We start from the raw sequence: 20,295 nt of genomic DNA, 5'->3' as shown, positions 1-20,295 counted from the left end.
TGCAATGCTTTTCTGTATTGGGACCATGATTTATGTCATCACTTGTTCACACCTCCTCATATGGAAGCTACTTTTACTTGTTGATGTCTCAAGAAGGGTAGAAATACAAGAACGTTTGTGTCAAGGTGGCTACCCTCTGATAGGACCCACACATGTATGTGTGTTTCAGTGGCGTGCGGTGAGGTTCATGTCAGGTGAGGCACTGACTTCACCACAGTCAGATTTACAAACATATGAACCCTAAAGAGTATCTTATTCACCATTTGATTGGCAGCAGTTAACGGGTTATGTTTAAAAGCTCATACCAGCATTCTTCCCTGCTTGGCACTCAGCATCAAGGGTTGGAATTGGGGGTTAAATCACCAAAGATTATTCCCAGGCACGGCCCCGCTGCTTCCCACTGCTCCCCTCACCTCTCAGGGGGTGATCAAGGGGATGGGTCCAATGCAGAGGACAAATTTCACCACACCTAGTGTGTGTGTGACAATCATTGGTACTTTAACTTAACTTTAACTTTACACTTACAAACTGTAGCACACAAAAAAGCACATTTAATAAAAAAAAAGTTATTATGGTCTTACCTTTACTTATAAGTGCGGGAACAGTGGTGTTCGTGTTGGAAGAGTTGTGAATGAATGAAATATGAAATCCGCGCTGCAGTCTGCAGGTGTACCTAATGTTGTGTCCCTGCGGTCGTTCGCGGCTCCTCCAGCGCGAGCATTGTTGTTTTTGCACTTTTTGGCTTCTTGTTAAGTGACTTTTTTTGGGTGGATTCGGTCTTGCACGTGGAGGGTTTGGGTGTGGGCTTTGGTTGGTGTGGCGCTCCTGTCGGGCGGTGCATTCTGCGGCGGAGGTGCTTGGCACCAGGAGGCGGGGTTATGAGACGAGCCTTTCACAGTGCGTCTTCGCAGCAGTTTTATGAATGCTCAGCACAAGAAATACGTTACACACATACAGTTGTTGACAAAATACACTGTACATTATATACCTCAGCTAACTAAACTATGGAAATGTATAATATAATTCATATAGCAATACGGTCTCACTGCACAGCAGGCCAGCAGTTAGCCGAGTCATTGCGCACAATCCATGTTGAGGCACAACGCAGCGACGTGCCTCAACTGGCTGCTGATCACTGCACCGTCTCTTCTCAGTATTTGAACGGCAAATGTGAAAATAAAAATAATCTAAAACTGGTGAAGTTAAATGGAAAATAACTTTAGTATAATCACTGGATACATATAACAATTTAATTAATTTTTTTTCTTTTTACATTTTTTTTCTTTCCATGATGGCAGGTGAGGCCGTGCCTCCCCTGCCTCTAGTGACTGCACGCCACTGGTGTGTTTTTATGTCCTTCGAATAAAAGAACAAGGTGAAGTTGAACATGTGTGCAAATAAAACATACGTTGTAGCCGCGGGTTTACGTCCTAATGACTTCCTGTTTGCCCGTGGATGGACAAAACACGGCTGCTGCTTTGTGAACACGCGACGACTCTGACAGACACGCCTGTAGATTTGCGAGGACAATGTCATGCAGCCAGGCCAGTGTGTGTGTGTGTGTGTGTGTGTGTGTGTGTGTGCGTGTGTGTGCGTGTGTGTGTGTGCAGCTGTTGGCTGGTGTCTGAGGTGTGCATTAGTGTATTCACACTTTTAAATAACAGCTAAGTCAGTGTTTATCCACCATAAGGCCGGGGCCCTTGCTTTTCTAATGTCATTTAAAGGCCTACTGAAACCCACTACTACCGATCACGCAGTCTGATAGTTTATATATCAATGATGAAATCTTAACATTGCAACACATGCCAATACGGCAGGGTTAACTTATAAAGTGCAATTTTAAATTTCCCGCTAAACTTCCGGTTGAAAACGTCTATGTATGATGACGTATGCGCGTGACGTCACGACGGCAACGGAAGTATTCGTACCCAATGTGTCACCATACAAACTGCTCTGTTTTCATCGAACAATTCCACAGTATTCTGGACATCTGTGTTGGTGAATCTTTTGCAATTTGTTTGATGGACAATGGAGACTGCAAATAAGAAAGTTGTAGGTGCGATCGGTGTATTAGCGGCGGACTACAGCAACACAATCAGGAGGTTGTGTTGTGTTTGAGCTGGATAGCAGACGCACTGCCGTGAGTACAGCTTTGGCTTCCAAACATTTGATCGCTTGCCCGTACGTGCGTGTCGCTATGTGCATGTCACGTACATAACTTTGGGGAAATATATGTTTCTTGCCGACTCTGATGGCGGCCGGGGTGTCGTCGAAAGCTACAACGCCGCCGCCGCCGCTCCGTAGTTAGCTTCAATTGTTAAGCTTCGCCAAGCTGGAAATTATTAACCGTGTATTTACATGTTCATGGTTTAATAGTATTGTTGATCTTCTGTCTATCCTTCCAGTCAGGGTTTTTTAAAATGTTGTTTCTATCTGCATTTGAGCCTGATGCTATCACGTTAGCTCCGTAGCTAAGTTAGCTTCAATTGTTAAGCTTCGCCAAGCTGGAAATTATTAACCGTGGATTTACATGTTCATGGTTTAATAGTATTGTTGATCTTCTGTCTATACTTCCAGTCAGGGTTTTTTAAAATTTTGTTTATATCTACATTTGAGCCTGATGCTATCACGTTAGCTCTGTAACTAAGTTAGCTTCAATTGTTAAGCTTCGCCATGCTGGAAATTATTAACCGTGTATTTACATGTTCATGGTTTAATAAAATTGTCTATCTTCTGTCTATCCTTCCAGTCAGGGTTTTTAAAAATGTTGTTTCTATCTGCATTTGAGCCCGATGCTATCACGTTAGCTCCGTAGCTAAAGTGCGTCAACGATGTATTGTCGCGGAGATAAAAGTCACTGTGAATGTCCATTTCGCGTTCTCGACTCTCATTTTCAAGAGGATATAGTATCCGAGGTGGTTTAAAATACAAATCCGTGATCCACAATAGAAAAAGGAGAGTGTGTGGAATCCAATGAGACCTTGTACCTAAGTTACGGTCAGAGCGAAAACAGATACACCCTGCACTGCCTCTCTAGTCCTTCACTCTAACGTTCCTCATCCACGAATCTTTCATCCTCGCTCAAATTAATGGGGTAATCGTTGCTTTCTCGGTCCGAATCTCTCTCGCTCCATTGTATACAACGGGGAATTGTGAGGAATCCTTCCTCCTGTGACGTCACGCTACTTCCGGTATAGGCAAGGCTTTTTTTTATCAGCGACCAAAAGTTGCGAACTTTATCGTCGTTGTTCTTTACACTAAATCCTTTCAGCAAAAATATGGCAATTTCGCGAAATGATCAAGTATGACACATAGAATGGATCTGCTATCCCCGTTTAAATAAAAAAAAATCATTTCAGTAGGCCTTTAAAACCTTTCTTTTTCGTAAAATCAATGTATAATTAATATAATTAGATACATTAAAGAGTATGTGAAAGTTTGACTTCTACCTTGTTTACTTCTGTGATGACCTCTTTAGAGTTTTGTAACCAATCAGATGTATCAAGTAGCTAAAATGCGGCATACATGGACCAGCGTGGAGAGAGTTTTGCATTTTTCCCATAATGCTTTGTAATGGATTTAAACAGGTGTCATTTTGATTTTTTTTTTTTATCTTGAATGGAAATTTAAAAAAAAAAAAAATCCACCATGTCCGGTGACATTTAGTGTTGGTTGGATTTTTTTAAAGATTTTTTTGCACCATGACTAGGGAAGGTTGTTCGCATGAAGCTATATAGATATATGCTGTGCATCACTCCCTTCAGGGCATATATATACAGTTCAGGCCAAAAGTTTAGACACGTCTTCTCCACATTCATTACTTTTTCTTTATTTTCATGACTATTTACATTGTAGATTGTCACTAAAGGCATCAAAACTATGAATCAACACATGTGGAGTTATGTACTTAATAAAAAAAGGCGAAACAACTGAAAACATGTTTTATATTCTAGTTTCTTCAAAATAGTCACCCTTTGCTCTGATTACTGCTTCTCCCACTCTTGGCATTCTCTCGATGATCTTCAAGCACACCTGTAAAGTGAAAACCATTTCAGGTGACTACATCTTGAAGCCCCAGCCCAGACAATCCAGCTGGATTTGGCTGCATATCTGGCAACCTCTGTCAGGGAGAGAGGGAGGGGACGACAGAATTTTGACCGTTGCAGTGCCATTTCTGGCCATATTATTACATATGGCTCCTTTAAATGTATTTTAATGACCCTGTAATTATCCAGGTTTCCTGGCGGGGGGCGTGGTTATTTACAGCTAGAATTCACCAACTCGAGTATTTCATATATATTTCATATATATATTTATATATATATATATATATATATATATATATATATATATATATATACATATATATATGTATATATATATATATATATATATATATATATATATATATATATATATATATATATATATATATATATATATATATATATATATATATATATATATATATATATATATATATATATATATATATATATATATATATATATATATATATATATATGTATGAAATACTTGACTTTCAGTGAATTCTAGCTATGTATATATATATATATATATATATATATATATATATATTTATTTTATTTACATATAATTAAAATAAATACTTGAATTTCAGTGTTCCGGTGGCTATCCATTAGATGGCAGTATTGTCCTGTTTAACTTCTCCGTTCATGATGAGTATATCATTTCGGCCACCGTGTTCAATGGAGAAGTCTGTTCTACAAAATTTAAAGGCAACATACACCTTCCCCTTCGAACTGTCCTGGATTAACTGAAATTCTTGTTTCCATTCGTTTTGGAACTTGCAAGCGTATTTCTTCATCTTGCTCGTCGACGGCGTCGCCATGTCTGTAATTTCCTCGTTCTTCTACTTCGTCTCCTTGTTGTGTGCGCAGTTGTGCACTCTACTCTCTAAAAGCCCTAGATGTTATGACGTCATTGGGCAGGCAAGCTGTTTATATTGTGGGAAAGCGGACGTGAGAACAGGCTGTCCCACTCAGTTTCAGGTCCACATTGAGCTGGAGGGGGCGTGGCCTCCAGTTCCGGCTGAATACCGGGAGTTTGTCGGGAGAAAATCTCTGCCGGGAGGTTGTCGGGAGAGGCGCTGAATACCGGGATTCTCCCGCAAAAACGGGAGGGTTGGCAAGTATGGTCCAGGGTGAGTGAAGTGTGTGGATGTTGGAACGGTTCGAATCGGATAAGAAATGTGGGATATGCAGTAGGTTGTTTATTTCCCATTCGTTGTCAATGGGGAGAAAATTCCAGGAAAACTGGGAATTTTGGGAAAGGGAAATCATGTTTTGCGTTCGCTATATCAGAAGACTAGTGTGGGTGGATGGTTGAAAGATCGATATCGGGTTTAAAAATGGCGCACAATTTTGCAAATTTAGGGCATTGTAAAATATGTCCATTCATTTGAATGAGAATTTCCTGGAAATTTTGGAACTTCTGGAAAACTGTGAATTTTTGAAAATATTCATGCTAACACAATATTCCTAGATGATATGAATGGGTTGGTGTTGAAATTTGGGGATTTGGTTGAAAAATGTTGATGTAGTCACAGTTTGAATTGAAAATGGGTATTTTGGAATTCCTGGAATTTCGAGAAAACCGGGAATTTGTACGAAAAAAAATTGAAAATATTGATATGAGCACAATTGTCCGAGATTCTATCTGTGTTGACCCTGCGATGAGCTGGCGACTTGTCCAGGGTGTACACCACCTTCTGCCCAAATACAGCTGGGATAGGCTCCAGCCCCCCCCCCCCCCCTGCGACCCAGAGAGGGACAAGCATTACAAATGGATGGATAGGTGGATATGAATGGGTTGGTGTTGGAATTTTTGGAATCGGTTGAAAAATATGCAGTCAATTGTATATTTCCCATTTGAATGGGTATTTTGGAAATCCTGGAATTTCGGGAGACCCTTGAATCTTTGACATTATTGATACAAGCACAATTGTCCTACAATATATGTATGGGTTGGTGTTTGAATTTTGGGATTTGGTTGAAAAATGTTGACGTATAATTGAGAATGGGTATTTCGGAATTCCTGACATTTTGGGAAAACCGGGAATTTGTTCAAAAAATAAAATAGGAGCATTTTTTGTCCCAACTAAGAAGAATATGTTTTGAAGGTAGAATGGTCAATAACGGTTGAAAATATGTGGACTGTGAAAACTTTCCAGGAAAAGGTGAAAATAGAGCTTTGGAAAATTGGAAAATGTTCTTGAACTTGGAAAATGGGAATTGGATTTTCCAAGGTGAGTTGAGTGTGTGGATGTTGGAACGGTTTGAATCGGATGGGAAAAGTGGGATATGCAGTAGTAGATTGTATGTCGTTGTGGCTTGTGCAGCCCTTTGAGACACTCCTGATTTAGGGCTATATAAGTCAACTTTGATTGATTGATTGATATACTGCCCATTCATTGTCAATGAGAAGAGAATTTTGGGAAAATTGGGAATTTGGGGAAAGAGAAAACATGTTTTGCATTGTATATATTGGAAGAGTAGTGTGGGTGGATCGTTGAAAGGACTGAATGTGGTTTGATAATGGCGCAACATTTTTTAACATTTGGGGCATTGTAGGACTATTCTGTACTATTAAGGTTCATTCATTTGAATGGGAATTCCCGTAAATTTGGAAAAAATATTGATACTTGCACAGTTGTCCGAGATGATATGAATGGGTTGGTGTTGGAATTTTGGGATTTGGTTTAAAAATGTTGATGTAGTAACAGTTTAAATTGAGAATGGGTATTTTGGAAGTCGTGGAATTTCGGGAGAACCTTGAATTTTTGAGATTATTGATACAAGCACAATTGTCCTGGATGATATTAATGGGTTGGTGTTGGAATTTTTGTGGAATCGGTTGAAAAATGTGGCGCAACATTTTGAGAATTTAGGGCATTGTAGGACTAATCTACACTATTAATGAATGGGAATTTCCTGGAAATTTGGAAATTTCAGAAAACTGTGAATTTTTCCAAAATATTGATAGTAGCACAGTTTTCCTAGTTGACATGAATGGATTGGTGTTGGAATTTTTGGAATCGGTTGAAAAATATGGACATAGTGACAGTTTGAATTGAGAATGGGTATTTCGGAAATCCTGGAATTTTGGGAAAACCGGGAATTTGTACCCCCCAAAAAATAGGAGCATTTGTTGTCCCAATGAAGAGGAATATTTTGAAGGTGAAATGGTCAAAAACGGTTGAAAAAATGAGGACTGTGAAAACTTTCCAGGAATATGTGAAAATAGGGCTGTGGAAAATTGGGAATTCTGGGAATTCCTGGAATTTTCTTGGACTTAGAAAATAAGAGTTTAAATGTCCAAGGTGAGTGGAGTGTGTGGATGTTGGAACGGTTCAAATCGATCGAGAAATGTGAGGGTATCATTCGATTCATAAATCTATTCTTTTCTATTCTATTCCATCGAGAAGGCTTCTTCTGGTCTAAATGGTAAGTGTAGATTTTTGTTGTTGTTATTGTTTATTTAAAAAAACATATTCATTATTATTATTATTATTTTTTACTGGTATTTTGGTAAAAAAGTATTTCTTTTAGCCCTGCATAATTGTATGTAAAATGATTTAATTTATTTAGCAGTATATTCAATTGGTATTTATTTTTGTAATCAGTAAATTAGATATAATTATTGAATAAGATTAAAATCAAGAGCAAGTGTTAATATTTGAGTGGGCCCCGGGCCCCTCTGTAGGGGACCAGTTGGGCCCTGAGTTCGAAAAGGTTAATAATTCCTGACATAGATGACAGGTGTATTGTTACAACTTATGATGGTAAAAAAACATTTAAACTAGGAGTGTTTCGATACCACTTTTTAACTTCTGATGCAATACCCACATTGGAGCCTTAAGCATTGGTTGATACCGATATCAATCGTGTACGATATCAGCACAAATTACAGTACTTACTTGTATTTTTTTGGAGTTTTGGAATGTTAGAAAAAGCTTTATCAAGTGTTGATGAATCAGACAACAATGGTAGGCATGAGACGCACGAACCTAATGACTTTTAAATTTAAGTCAATCTCAAGATGGAGTAAGTTAAATGATGCGGACACGTTTGTTGCTTGACACTTTCTAATACGCTTCTGCCTTGGAGACTTTGAATGTGTAAGTAATATGTAAGTATAATTATTTGAAACTTGTTCAGATTGGCAAATGTTTTACATTGCAATATTGTTCAATGGTTATTACCTATTTCAAGCTTGTGTGCTATCGTGTGCTTTGCTGTTGTGTAGCTGCTTGCTCCTAAAAGCCCATAGCCTAGCATGTTTAACTTTTGTAAATTAATTTAATAAAATAGAATAAATTGTGTGTTTATTGGAGAATATTTAGATGTTAACTGGCTGTCCAACTTTGCACAAGTAAACACTCTGCAGGACTGCTTGGATCGCACATGATATCACACACAAGTAAACACTCCGCAGGACTGCTTGTATCGCAAATGATATCGCACACAAGTAAACACGCTGCAGGACTGCTTGTATCGCACATGATATCACACCCAAGTAAACACGCTGCAGGACTGCTTGTATTGCACATGATATCACGCACAAGTAAACACTGCTTGTAATGTACATGATATCACATACAAGTAAACAAACCTGCATGACTGCTTGCATCGCACATGATATCACACAAAAGTAAACACTCTGCAGGACTGCTCGTATAACACATGATATCACAAACAAGTAAACACTCTGCAGGACTGCTTGTATTGCACATGCTATCTTACTCAAGTAAACACCTTGCAAGACTGCTTGTATCGCACATGATATCACACACAAGTAAACACGGTGCAGGACTGCTTGTATCGCACATGATACCACACACAAGTAAACGCTTTGCAGGACTGCTTGTATCACATATGATACCACACACGAGTCAACACTGCTTGTATCGCACATGATATCACACACAAGTAAACCCTCTGCAAGACTGCTTGCATCGCACATGATATCACACACAAGTAAACACTCTGCAAGACTGCTTGTATCGCACATGATATCACACACAAGTAAATACTGCTTGTAATGCACAAAATGACATCAAACACAAGTAAACACGCTGCAGGACTGCTTGCATCGCACATGATATCACACACAAGTCAACACTGCTTGTATCGCACATGATATCACACACAAGTAAACCCTCTGCAGGACTGCTTGCATCGCACATGATATCACACACAAGTAAACCCTCTGCAAGACTGCTTGTATCGCACATGATATCACACACAAGTAAATACTGCTTGTAATGCACAAAATGACATCACACACAAGTAAACACGCTGCAGGACTGCTTGCATCGCACATGATATCACACACAAGTAAACACTGCTTGTAATGCACATGATATCACATACAAGTACACACGCTGCAGGACTGCTTGTTTCGCACATGACATCACACATTACACATGCAAGCCGACTTGTTTTCTTCCTTTCCAATATGGGATCTGGATGCCTAATTGAATCATTTGTCATCTCCACTGCATCGTTGTGCAACATTTGACAACAATGTTCCAAAATTAAGCCAATGTCACTGACAGTGGGTTCCACTAGTGGATGTTTACTGGGTGGAGTTTAGAGAAGTGACATGCATAAAAACTGTCTGCCATTGTGAAACATGAATATACAAATCTTTATTCCGGCCTCGTATCATTTTGATGTTTACTTTCTGGGTGTGTTGGTCTCCTTGTTGGGGACTGGCTGCTCCCTCCCAGACATGTATGAAGATGTTTATTACGCTGGCAGTGGTGTGCGGTGGTGCGCGGCATCACACCGACAGGTACGTCCCATGTTGTGGTTGGCTGCCCCCGAGGTGCAACATATGACCAATGAGGGAGTTATGTGGAATGTAAACATAAGCCTGTGTTGTTCTGTGTATATAGTACAGTATTTAGACTCAAAGGTATTGTTGAGGTGTACAGTAACGTGGTGTATTTAGCAAAAGTAATAAAAGTCGGCATTCCTCTCTCAACCCGTAACCGCGTGCAGCAAGATTCAAAGTCTGTGCACACCATCGTTTCATGATTTATTCTTCATTTTCCTGTCCTCTGCACCTCAAACCGGGCCGGCCTATCCCCTGGCAACACCCCCGACCCCCATGCTTCCTGTCGGAGGGAGGAGTCTGTTTTTACTACCACTCCATTTTGGCAGAGAAGAGTAATTCCTTTGCCGCCTGGCTTGTGTGTATGTGTGTATGTGTGTGTGTGTGTGTGTGTGTGTGTGTGTGTGTGTGTGTGTGTGTTCTTGAAACATCAACAAGGAAAAGTACCGTCCATATGAGGACTGGTGAACAAGTTAGGACCCAAATCAAGGTCCCAATGCAGGAAAACCCTTGCATCTAATATAGAGCGAAAATACTAGAGTCTGTGAACATTGCTCCAAAGTCAGGATTTTTTGTTGATTTAAAGTGCATATAAAAGTCAACATTGACAGGTGCAAAGGTAGCAATTTATGATAAAACAAGACGGTAGCTAAAAGAGGACTTCCCTATTCAGCCCCGAAAAAACCCACCAGGTGAACAGCTGATTTTACGACTTCTGGTGTGGGTGTGTGTGTGTGTGTGTATGTGTGTGGGTGTATGTGTGTGTGTGTGTGTGTGTTCTTGTATTTCTACCCTTCTTGAAACATCAACAAGGAAAAGTACCGTCCATATGAGGTGTGAACAAGTTAGGACCGAAATCATGGTCCCAATTCAGCAAAACCATTGCATCTAATAGAGAGCGAAAATACTACAGTCTGTGAACATTGCTCCAAAGTCAGGATTTTTTTTGTTGATTTAATGTGCATACAAAAGTAAACATTGACAGGTGCAAAGGCAGCAATATATGGTAAAACAAGACGGTAGCTGAAAGAGGACTTCCCTATTCAGCCTATATATATATATATATATATATATATATATATATATATATATATATATGTATATATATATATATATATATATATATATATATATATATATATATATATATATATATATATATATATATATATATATATATATATATATATATCTATATATATATATATATCTATACATATATGTATAGATATATATATATATATATATATATATATATATATATATATATAGATAGATATAGATATATGTATAGATATATATATATATATATATATATATATATATATATATATATATATATATATATATATATATATATATATATATATATATATATATATATATATATATATATATATATATATATATATATATATATATATATATATATATATATATATATATACATATACATATGTATATGTATATATACATGTTTTGTAAATGTTTATTTACATATCTTAATTGTTTCCAAAGGGTGTCTGTAACACGGCAGTAAAACGGCTGATCAAACAAAACAGAAGTCATGGTCATGGACCCACTAGCTGCGCAAGCTAGCTCTCCATTCAGCTAAACAGACTCAATAACTCCACGGTGACATTTTGATAAATTTACTGAGGAATTTGTGAAACTGAAACAATACAAAAAAAATGCCGTTGTAAGTTTATAATACTAACACAGACACTCGTAAACGTGTTTGCATATTAGCTAATGCTAACGACGCTAGCGTGATTACATTACATATACACTCCTACAGAAATCACACATGGGACGCTTTAGTAAGTAAAAAATGTTTTATTTATATTGTAAAACTTACAAACATTGCTCGGAGTGACGAATGAAGAATCCATATGAGTAGAAACGCTATGGACGACTTCGAAGATAAAAGGACACTTGTACGTCCAGTTCAAAGCTATAAAACAGATGCACTTGTCACAAACAATAACACACCTATTCAGTGTCTTCTTTTTTTTTAAAACTATTTGCAGAAAAATCCACAAATTAGCCGCACTGTTCAAAGCGTAGGAAAAAATCAGCGGCTCATAACCCGGAATTTACGGTATATTGAGTTAGCAAGACGGACAAAAGGTGTTGAAAGTGGAAAAACAACACAGAAAAGGTCTGACTAGTACTGTGCAGCAAGTGACACGGAAGGTTCCGCCTCCTTATAAACGCTGCGCCCTACTTTTTGCCTGCAGGCGTGACACAAGTTTGTCAAGTGAAAAGATTAAAGATTAAAGATTAAAGTACCAATGATTGTCACACACACACTAGATGTGGTGAAATTTGTCCTCTGCATTTGACCCATCCCCTTGGGGAGCAGTGGGCAGCAGCGGCGCCACGCCCGGGAATCATTTTTGGTGATTTAACCCCCAACTCCAACCCGTGTTGCTGAGTGCCAAGCAGGGAGGTTATGGGTCCCATTTTTATAGTCTTTGGTATGACTCGGCTGGGATTTGAACTCCAACCTACCGATCTCGCCGATAGAGGGGTTTGTAAATGGAGGTTCTATTGGAGACATCAGCAAACAAATAAGACCTTCATGGACTGCTCTTCCACACCAAACTCATCAATCCAGCCCATGTTTATCCTGTGCGCATCATGGAACTTTTTCTTTTCTTTCACAGACTGAGTCCTTGGACGTGAGTGGCCCTGGTCCGACCTGACGAGCGGCAGAGAGACTGACACCAGAGCGGCCCTGAAACGATCGCGACATCTTTGTTAGCCAGCAGCCATGTTGATCGTCCTAGTCCTCATCATGCTCTTCCACGTGGCCGCGGCCGTCCTGCTCTTTGTTGCCACCATACACAACGTGAGTATTCTTTTGTTTAATCCATGAGGGATGACCATAATGAAACTCCAGCATGGTATCAGTGTAGTGTCAAAACAGGTATTGAGTGTGCCGTACACTCAACAAGGCGTCATTTAACCATTTACTCATTGACTGCTCATTGGCAGAGCTGTGCTTTTCATATTCTTTTCTAGGCAGCTTTTTGTAAAAAAAAGTAATAATTATAATACATATGTATATAATATATATATATATATATATATATATATATATATATATATATATATATATATATATATATATATATATATATATATATAATATATATATATATATATATATATATATATATATATATATATATATATATATATATATATATATATATATATATATATATATATATATATATATATATCAGTGGTTCCTTACCTTGTTGGAGGTACCGAACCCCACCAGTTTCATATGCACATTCACCGAACCCTTCTTTAGTGAAAAAAAAAAGTTTGTTTTTTTCAAATTCAAGACAAAGTTATATGTTTTTTTACTGGTGCAAAAAATGAACCGTGCATGAACATCACCTTGTTCAAAGAACAAAACCAACACAGTGCATGAACTCAGAACAAATTACACACCTGCAAACCAGATGGAACATTGTTTGGGGGTATCCATAATACAGCGATAGGGAGAAATTTTTATTTACACGATGAGTCTGGAGTGTCTTGACCTCCGCGGCGGAGGCTCCGCCGAACCCCTGAGCCCGACTCACCGAACCCCTTGGGTTCGATCGAAACCCAGGTTAAGAACCACTGTACTAGGCCTTTGCCAAGGGCCACCTGGGGTAACAGTAGTAAAGGGGTTAACCTCCTAGTGCCCCAAGACCCCATATAGGAGCCTCCACTGCCGGATGCACTTTAACGTCATGCCCAGGACACATTTAAATACATACATACATACATATATATATATATATATATATATATATATATATATATATATATATATATATATATATATATATATATATATATATATATATATATATATATATATACATACCAAAAATATATATATATATATATAAATTATTAAATTTTATTAAATAAATAAATATATTCATACACACATACAAAAAAATCTAAAAAAAATATACATATAATTAAAAACATTTTTATTTCAATACATATATATATATATATATATATATATATATATATATATATATATATATATATATATATATATATATATATATATATATATATATATATATATATATATATATATATATATATATACACACACACATACATATATGTACTGTATATATATATATATATATATATATATATATATATATATATATATATATATATATATATATATATACATACAAAAAATATATACATAATGAAACTTTATTAAATGTTGACTGGTGATATATCATCATTAAAAAAAATAAAAAAATAAAAGGTGGAGACTTGTCCAGGGTGTACCCCGCCTTCCGCCCGAATGCAGCTGAGACAGGCTCCAGCACCCCCCACGACCCCAAAAGGGACAAGCGGTGGAAAATGGATGGATGGATGGATGGATACAAAAACTGTAAGAATAAATGTACATATATTCGCCAAGAAATGGTAAAAAATACTTTATTAAAATGGTGACACTCATCAGCTTTAATGTGCAGCTCGCATAGTTTGTTGTTTGGAACAACATGCTACATTTGTTACATTGACCAGAGCGGAGTGAAACAACAGTACAGGCGGTAATTGTGTCACACACTCACAAAGGCGTCATTCAACCAACACGAGTAAACAGGAAAAGAACATTTATCCCATTTGGCATCAAACGATCAAAATGATATCGCACTGTGGGATTTTTCCTTTTTCTTAGCTCCTTTTTAGACAAAACTTTGGACTTCTTTCTTTTTTTTAACAATGTGTCAGTCAGAAAAAAGCTAAATAAGTGTGGGCTTCACATTCAAACGACACAGCCGTTGTATCGATTTTTTCTTAAAGGTACACAAATATCGACACCGTCCTTGTGTTTCATTATGTTTCAGTGTTTGTTTGACTCATTTCTACTGTTTACTATTTGCCTCATTTTCCTTGTTGCTATTTGGAAACAACACAAAAAAAAATAAAAAATTATATTTGTTGAGTACAATTGTATTTGCTGGTCAAATGTAATGGCCATTATGGAACACCAACACAGTATCAGTGCAATGTCAATACAGCTAGTGAGTGTGCCATACACTCACAGTATTAACCCTGCTATTTCAACCTCAAACACAAAGTTGTGTTGTGTTTACCTCTAAAAGTGTACTTAAAACATTTTTCCAAGATGGCGTCCAACGGCTGCATGCAAATATTTTTTTCTGTGGGTCTCGACTGGTTTGACGTGCATAATTCAGCATTTTTTTTTCTTCCATGGGGATTGTTTTGACAACGTTGCACACCCTTTTCAGTGTACCTTCCACGGTTGTGTTGCAGGCATGGTGGCTGGTGTCTCCACCAGGACGCGACGTGATCTACTCTGACCTGTGGTACTCCTGCAACGCCACCTGTTACCCCGTGGAGAAGAGCCACACCCCTGACGCAGGTATACCGGCGTACTGAAGGCGGTGCGTGTGCAGTACGTGCCTGTTTGTCACCCACCTCTCCTCTCTTGTCAGCCTACCTGCAGACCGTGCAGGCCACCATGATCCTGGCCACCATTTTATGCTGCGTCAGCTTCTTTCTCTTCATCCTTCAGCTCTTCAGGCTTCAGCAAGGAGAGAGATTCATCTTCACGGCTATTATTCAGATTTTGGCCTGTAAGACACGCACGCACGCACATGCAAACAGTAGTTGCTGTTTTATTTTACTTTTTAAAATAATAATAATAATTATTGTTGTTATAATGATAGACACTTGTGATTTAGGGCTATATAAATAAACATTGATTGATTGATAATAATAATAATAACTATTATTATTATCATTATTATTATTATATTATTTTATAGTATTATATCACAATTAATAACAATTGTATTTGTCATTTTTTTTGTATTTCAGTTCAAAAAAGAGATTATTACAATTATTTGTATTTTATTGCATTATATTATATTTATTTCTTATTAATTTAGTATTAATTTTGTTATATTTATTGTATTCTTTTTTAATCTAAAAAAAAAGGGATTGCTGTTGTCTTTTGAACTAAAATGCATTTTATATTTAATACAGAGCAGCGATTCAACGACAACATGAATACATACGCTTGTTTAAGCGTGTGTTCTGCCGAGTAACAATTCATCAAATAATTATTTGATACTTGTTTATATTGACTAATGCGCTGTTATACACTGCAATATTGTTCAATTATTATTACGTATGTCTAGCTTGTGTGCTAATGTGTGCTTAGCTGTTGCGTAGTTGCTAGCTCCTAGTAGCCTATAGCCTAGCATGTTTACCTTTTCTAAATTACTTTAGTAAAATAGAAGAAATTGTGTGTGTATTGGAGAATATTTAGATGTTAACTGGCTCTCCAGCTTTGCACAAGTAAACACTCTGCAGGACTGCTTGTATCGCACATGATATCACACAATAGAAAACACACTGCAGGACTGCTTGTATCACACATGATATCACACAATAGAAAACACTGCAGGACTGCTTGTATCGCACTTGATATCACACAATAGAAAACACACAGCAGAACTGCTTGTATCGCACATGATATCACACACAATTAAACACAATGCAAGACTGCTTGTATCGCACATGATATATCACACACAAGTAAACACACGGCAGGCCTGCTTGTATCGTGCATGATATCATACACAAGTAAACACGCTGCAGGACCCGCTTGTATTGCGCATGATATCACACACAAGTAAACACGCACACAGGTAAACACTCTGCAGGACTGCTCATATCGCACATTATATCTCACACAAATAAACACTCTGCAGGACTGCTCATATTGCACATGATATCACACACAAGTAAAGAGTCTACAGGACTGCTTGTATCGCACATAATATCACACACACGTAAACACGCTGCAGGACAGCTTGTATCCCACATGATATCTCACACAAGTATGCACGCTGCATGACTGCTTGTATCGCACAATATCGCACAAAAGCAAACACACTGCAGGACTGTTTGTACCACGCATGATATCATACACAAGTAAACAAGCTGCAGGGCTGCTTGTATCGCACATGATATCTCACACAAGTATACACGCTGCCCGACTGCTTGTATCGCATATGGTATCACACACAAGTAAACACAATGCAGGACTGCTTATATCACACAAATAAACACGCGGCAGGACGGCTTGTATCGCACACAATATTGCACACAAGTAAACACTTGATATCACACATTATTCATGCACGCCAAATATTTGCTGACATTAATCAGACACGATATCAGCACAATATCCCAGTACCTCCTTGTATATACTTATGTTTGGAATGTTAAGGTATGATACCATAAGATAAATGACAAGCTTTGAACAAGTGACATTATACAACAATGGTTGGCATAAAAAACTGACCTAACAACAGACTTGTGCTCTCTTTGAATTGAAGTGCAGTGGTAATTTCTGTTTTTTTTATTTTTGCGAACTTATGAAGTAAGTTGCGGGACGCGGACACGTTTGTTACTGGATACTTTGAGACTTTGCCCGTGTTATTAATGAGCAACTATGATTATTTGATACTTGTTTGTATTGACAAATGTCATATTTTATTGTTCAATTTCGCTCGTGTGCTATTGTGGGCTTAGCTGTTGTGTAGCTGCTCAACTGGCGGTCCAGCTTTGCACAAGTAACGGAAATTATATTACATGCCAGCGGACAACATCAGATGGGGACATTCTTAGGTGTGGTATCAGAAGGTTAAGATATTAAAAGTGATGAAATCATGAATTTATAACAACACTCCCCCCCCCTCTCCTCCCCCCAGCCCTGTGCGTGATGATCGCGGCGTCCATCTACACCACTCAGCACAAGTCCTTCCACGTGAGCAGTCTCCGCGATGGCTCCTACGGCTCCTCCTACATCTTGGCCTGGGTCAGCTTCCCCATGACGCTCCTCAGCGGCGTCATGTACCTGGTGCTCAGGAAACGCAAGTAGGCGCCGCTCGGCGTCGGCGCGCACGAGCGGGAACACTTGGACGCCGCTCATCGGGGGAAACGTTGCTGTATCGACGCCGTGACGTAGACAACATGGCGGCCTCTGTTGTTTTCATTTCAGACGCGTTCGACCTCGCTTTTTAGCGCCAGCTGTTGCGCCAATTTGCATTTCAGGTTGGGCACGTGTCAGCTAGAGATCCTACTCCGCCAAAGTCCAGTTTGCATTAAAGATATAATAATAATAATAATAATACCAGGGCGCTGTGTGTAGGGCCCCGCAATCCCATGTCAAATGAAAATGGGACAAATTCCTAGCCCCTTCCTGCTAGGTCACTGATAACAATGTAAAGTCGTACCTCAACTTACCAGCTTAATTGCAGCAATCAGAGTCAAAATCGAGTTTATTTGCCAAGTATGTTTACATTTGACTTGTTTGTAATGCTAACGACGCTAGTTTGATTACAATACGATAGCACATACAAATATGCACGAACACACTCCTAAAGAAGTCACACATGGGACGCTTTAGCACAGGGGTCCCCAAACTACGGCCCACTAGCGTCGAAAATCCGGCCCGACGGAAGTCGCAAATTAAAAAAAATAAAATATATATATATACATTTTTTTTGTCTGTCCTTTCCAGCCCATCCATCATATATATATATATATATATATATATATATATATATATATATATATATATATATATATATATATATATATATATATATACACATATAATGTATATATATATATATATATATATATATATATATATATATATATATATATATATATATATATATATATATATATATATATATATATATATATATATATATATATATATTATATTTATATGTATATTTATATATGTATTTATACATATATATTTATATATGTATTTTTATATACATGTATATACATATATACATATACACACATATATATATATATATATATATATATATATATATATATATATATATATATATATATATATATATATATATATATATATATATATATATATATATATATATATATATATATATATATATATATATATATATATATATATATATATATATATATATATATATATATATATATATATATATATATATATATATATATATATATATATATATATATATAATTATATATATATATATATCCTGGCCCCCGGCCAAATTTTTTTAACCCCAATGCGGCCCCCAAGTCAAAAAGTTTGGGGACTCCTGCTTTAGTAAGTAAGAATTGTTTTAGTTATATTGGAGCGATGAACGAAGAGTCCACAGGAGTAGAAACGCTACGGACGGCTGGAAGACCAAACGATACTTCGACTTCCGGTTCGAAGAGCATTCTAAGCAGAAGGGCGCCAGCGGTGAGCAAACCGCTCCAAAAGATGGCACCATAGCACAAACCATTTTTGGTTGTTTTTAAAAAAAAAAAAACACATTATGGTCGTCAGGGAAGAAAAATCCATACAATATGTCGCACAGTTTTAAAGTAGCGGCTTACAGTACGGAATTTACGATACAAACAAGTACTTAAAAAAAAAAATTTGTGCAAAGCTAATAGACTGTAATGCAGTTGTGAATACAGCAAAAGGCAAAAAGATGACGACGTGAGCATGAGTTAGTACATTCACAGTGACAGCGTCCTTTGAAATCAATTAAAAATCCTTTTAATTGGTTAGCTGTATTGTGTAACGTGCCTTGTAAAAGTAAAAAAAACATACTTATAGATAAGAAATGTTGTTTAAAAGTACACAATATAATGTAGTACAAACTATTGCAGTAGTTGTATGGACTTCTTGAGTATCTTCCGCCCCGCCATCAGCCGCTGCTTCGTAGTTTCGTGGATAAATGTCCAGCATCGAGATGTTTTTTTCACACATCATGTTTTTGGCAATTTCTTTCTTTAATTCAATGTCATATCATTCAATATTCCAATATGATATCAGTTCAGTATCATCCAATTGGGATGGGAGTCTTTGGGCAGCGAACGATTCCATCCGATTTGACTCAGAATCGTTTCCCGACTCAACACGATTCTCGCAATGTATTATTTGGTGCAATAATTACAATAAGACTTTTTCAAAACAGGTTGCAGGTTAGAAAAGCTCCTTCTGGCTGCCTGGAGATGGCCTAAAAACGTATTTTTGAAATTGATTTATTTTGATTCAAAAACATTTTTAGATATTTTATTTAATTTTTTTTTTAATCGAAATGAATAAGAAAACAAAGATTCGTCCATCTCTTGCTATAAGCTCATGCTAGCGAGATCTTACGGGGTTCACTGTCGCCATCTAGTGGTGGGCATGCTTGTAACTCGAGCTTTTGCTTGCAACTCAAAGCATAGATATATCAATACACTCTTAAGTTGAGGTACCGCTGTAACGACACATTTCCCCAATACTGCGTTAGTGTGGGTCTCTAGATA

The 20,295-nt window shown here is 37.2% G+C and overlaps 1 protein-coding gene across 1 annotated transcript in view; it reads left to right on the top strand.

The window, feature by feature from the left end:
* The window catches only part of emp2 (epithelial membrane protein 2), a 32,915-nt gene extending 14,424 nt beyond the window's left edge, over positions 1-18,491 (top strand). The window contains exons 2-5 of the mRNA XM_062049466.1: positions 12,552-12,736; positions 15,208-15,316; positions 15,390-15,530; positions 17,679-18,491. Of these exons, the coding sequence (XP_061905450.1) occupies positions 12,659-12,736; positions 15,208-15,316; positions 15,390-15,530; positions 17,679-17,848 (498 nt within the window). The 5' untranslated portion in view covers positions 12,552-12,658 and the 3' untranslated portion in view covers positions 17,849-18,491. The remainder of the gene's footprint in view (positions 1-12,551; positions 12,737-15,207; positions 15,317-15,389; positions 15,531-17,678) is intronic.
* The last annotated feature ends 1,804 nt before the right edge of the window (positions 18,492-20,295 follow it).

This window comes from Entelurus aequoreus, linkage group LG06, assembly GCF_033978785.1.
Source record: "Entelurus aequoreus isolate RoL-2023_Sb linkage group LG06, RoL_Eaeq_v1.1, whole genome shotgun sequence".
NCBI classification, from domain to species: Eukaryota; Metazoa; Chordata; class Actinopteri; order Syngnathiformes; family Syngnathidae; genus Entelurus; species Entelurus aequoreus.
Note: the sequence above shows the minus strand (reverse complement) of the source record. Positions and strands in the feature narration are given on the sequence as shown.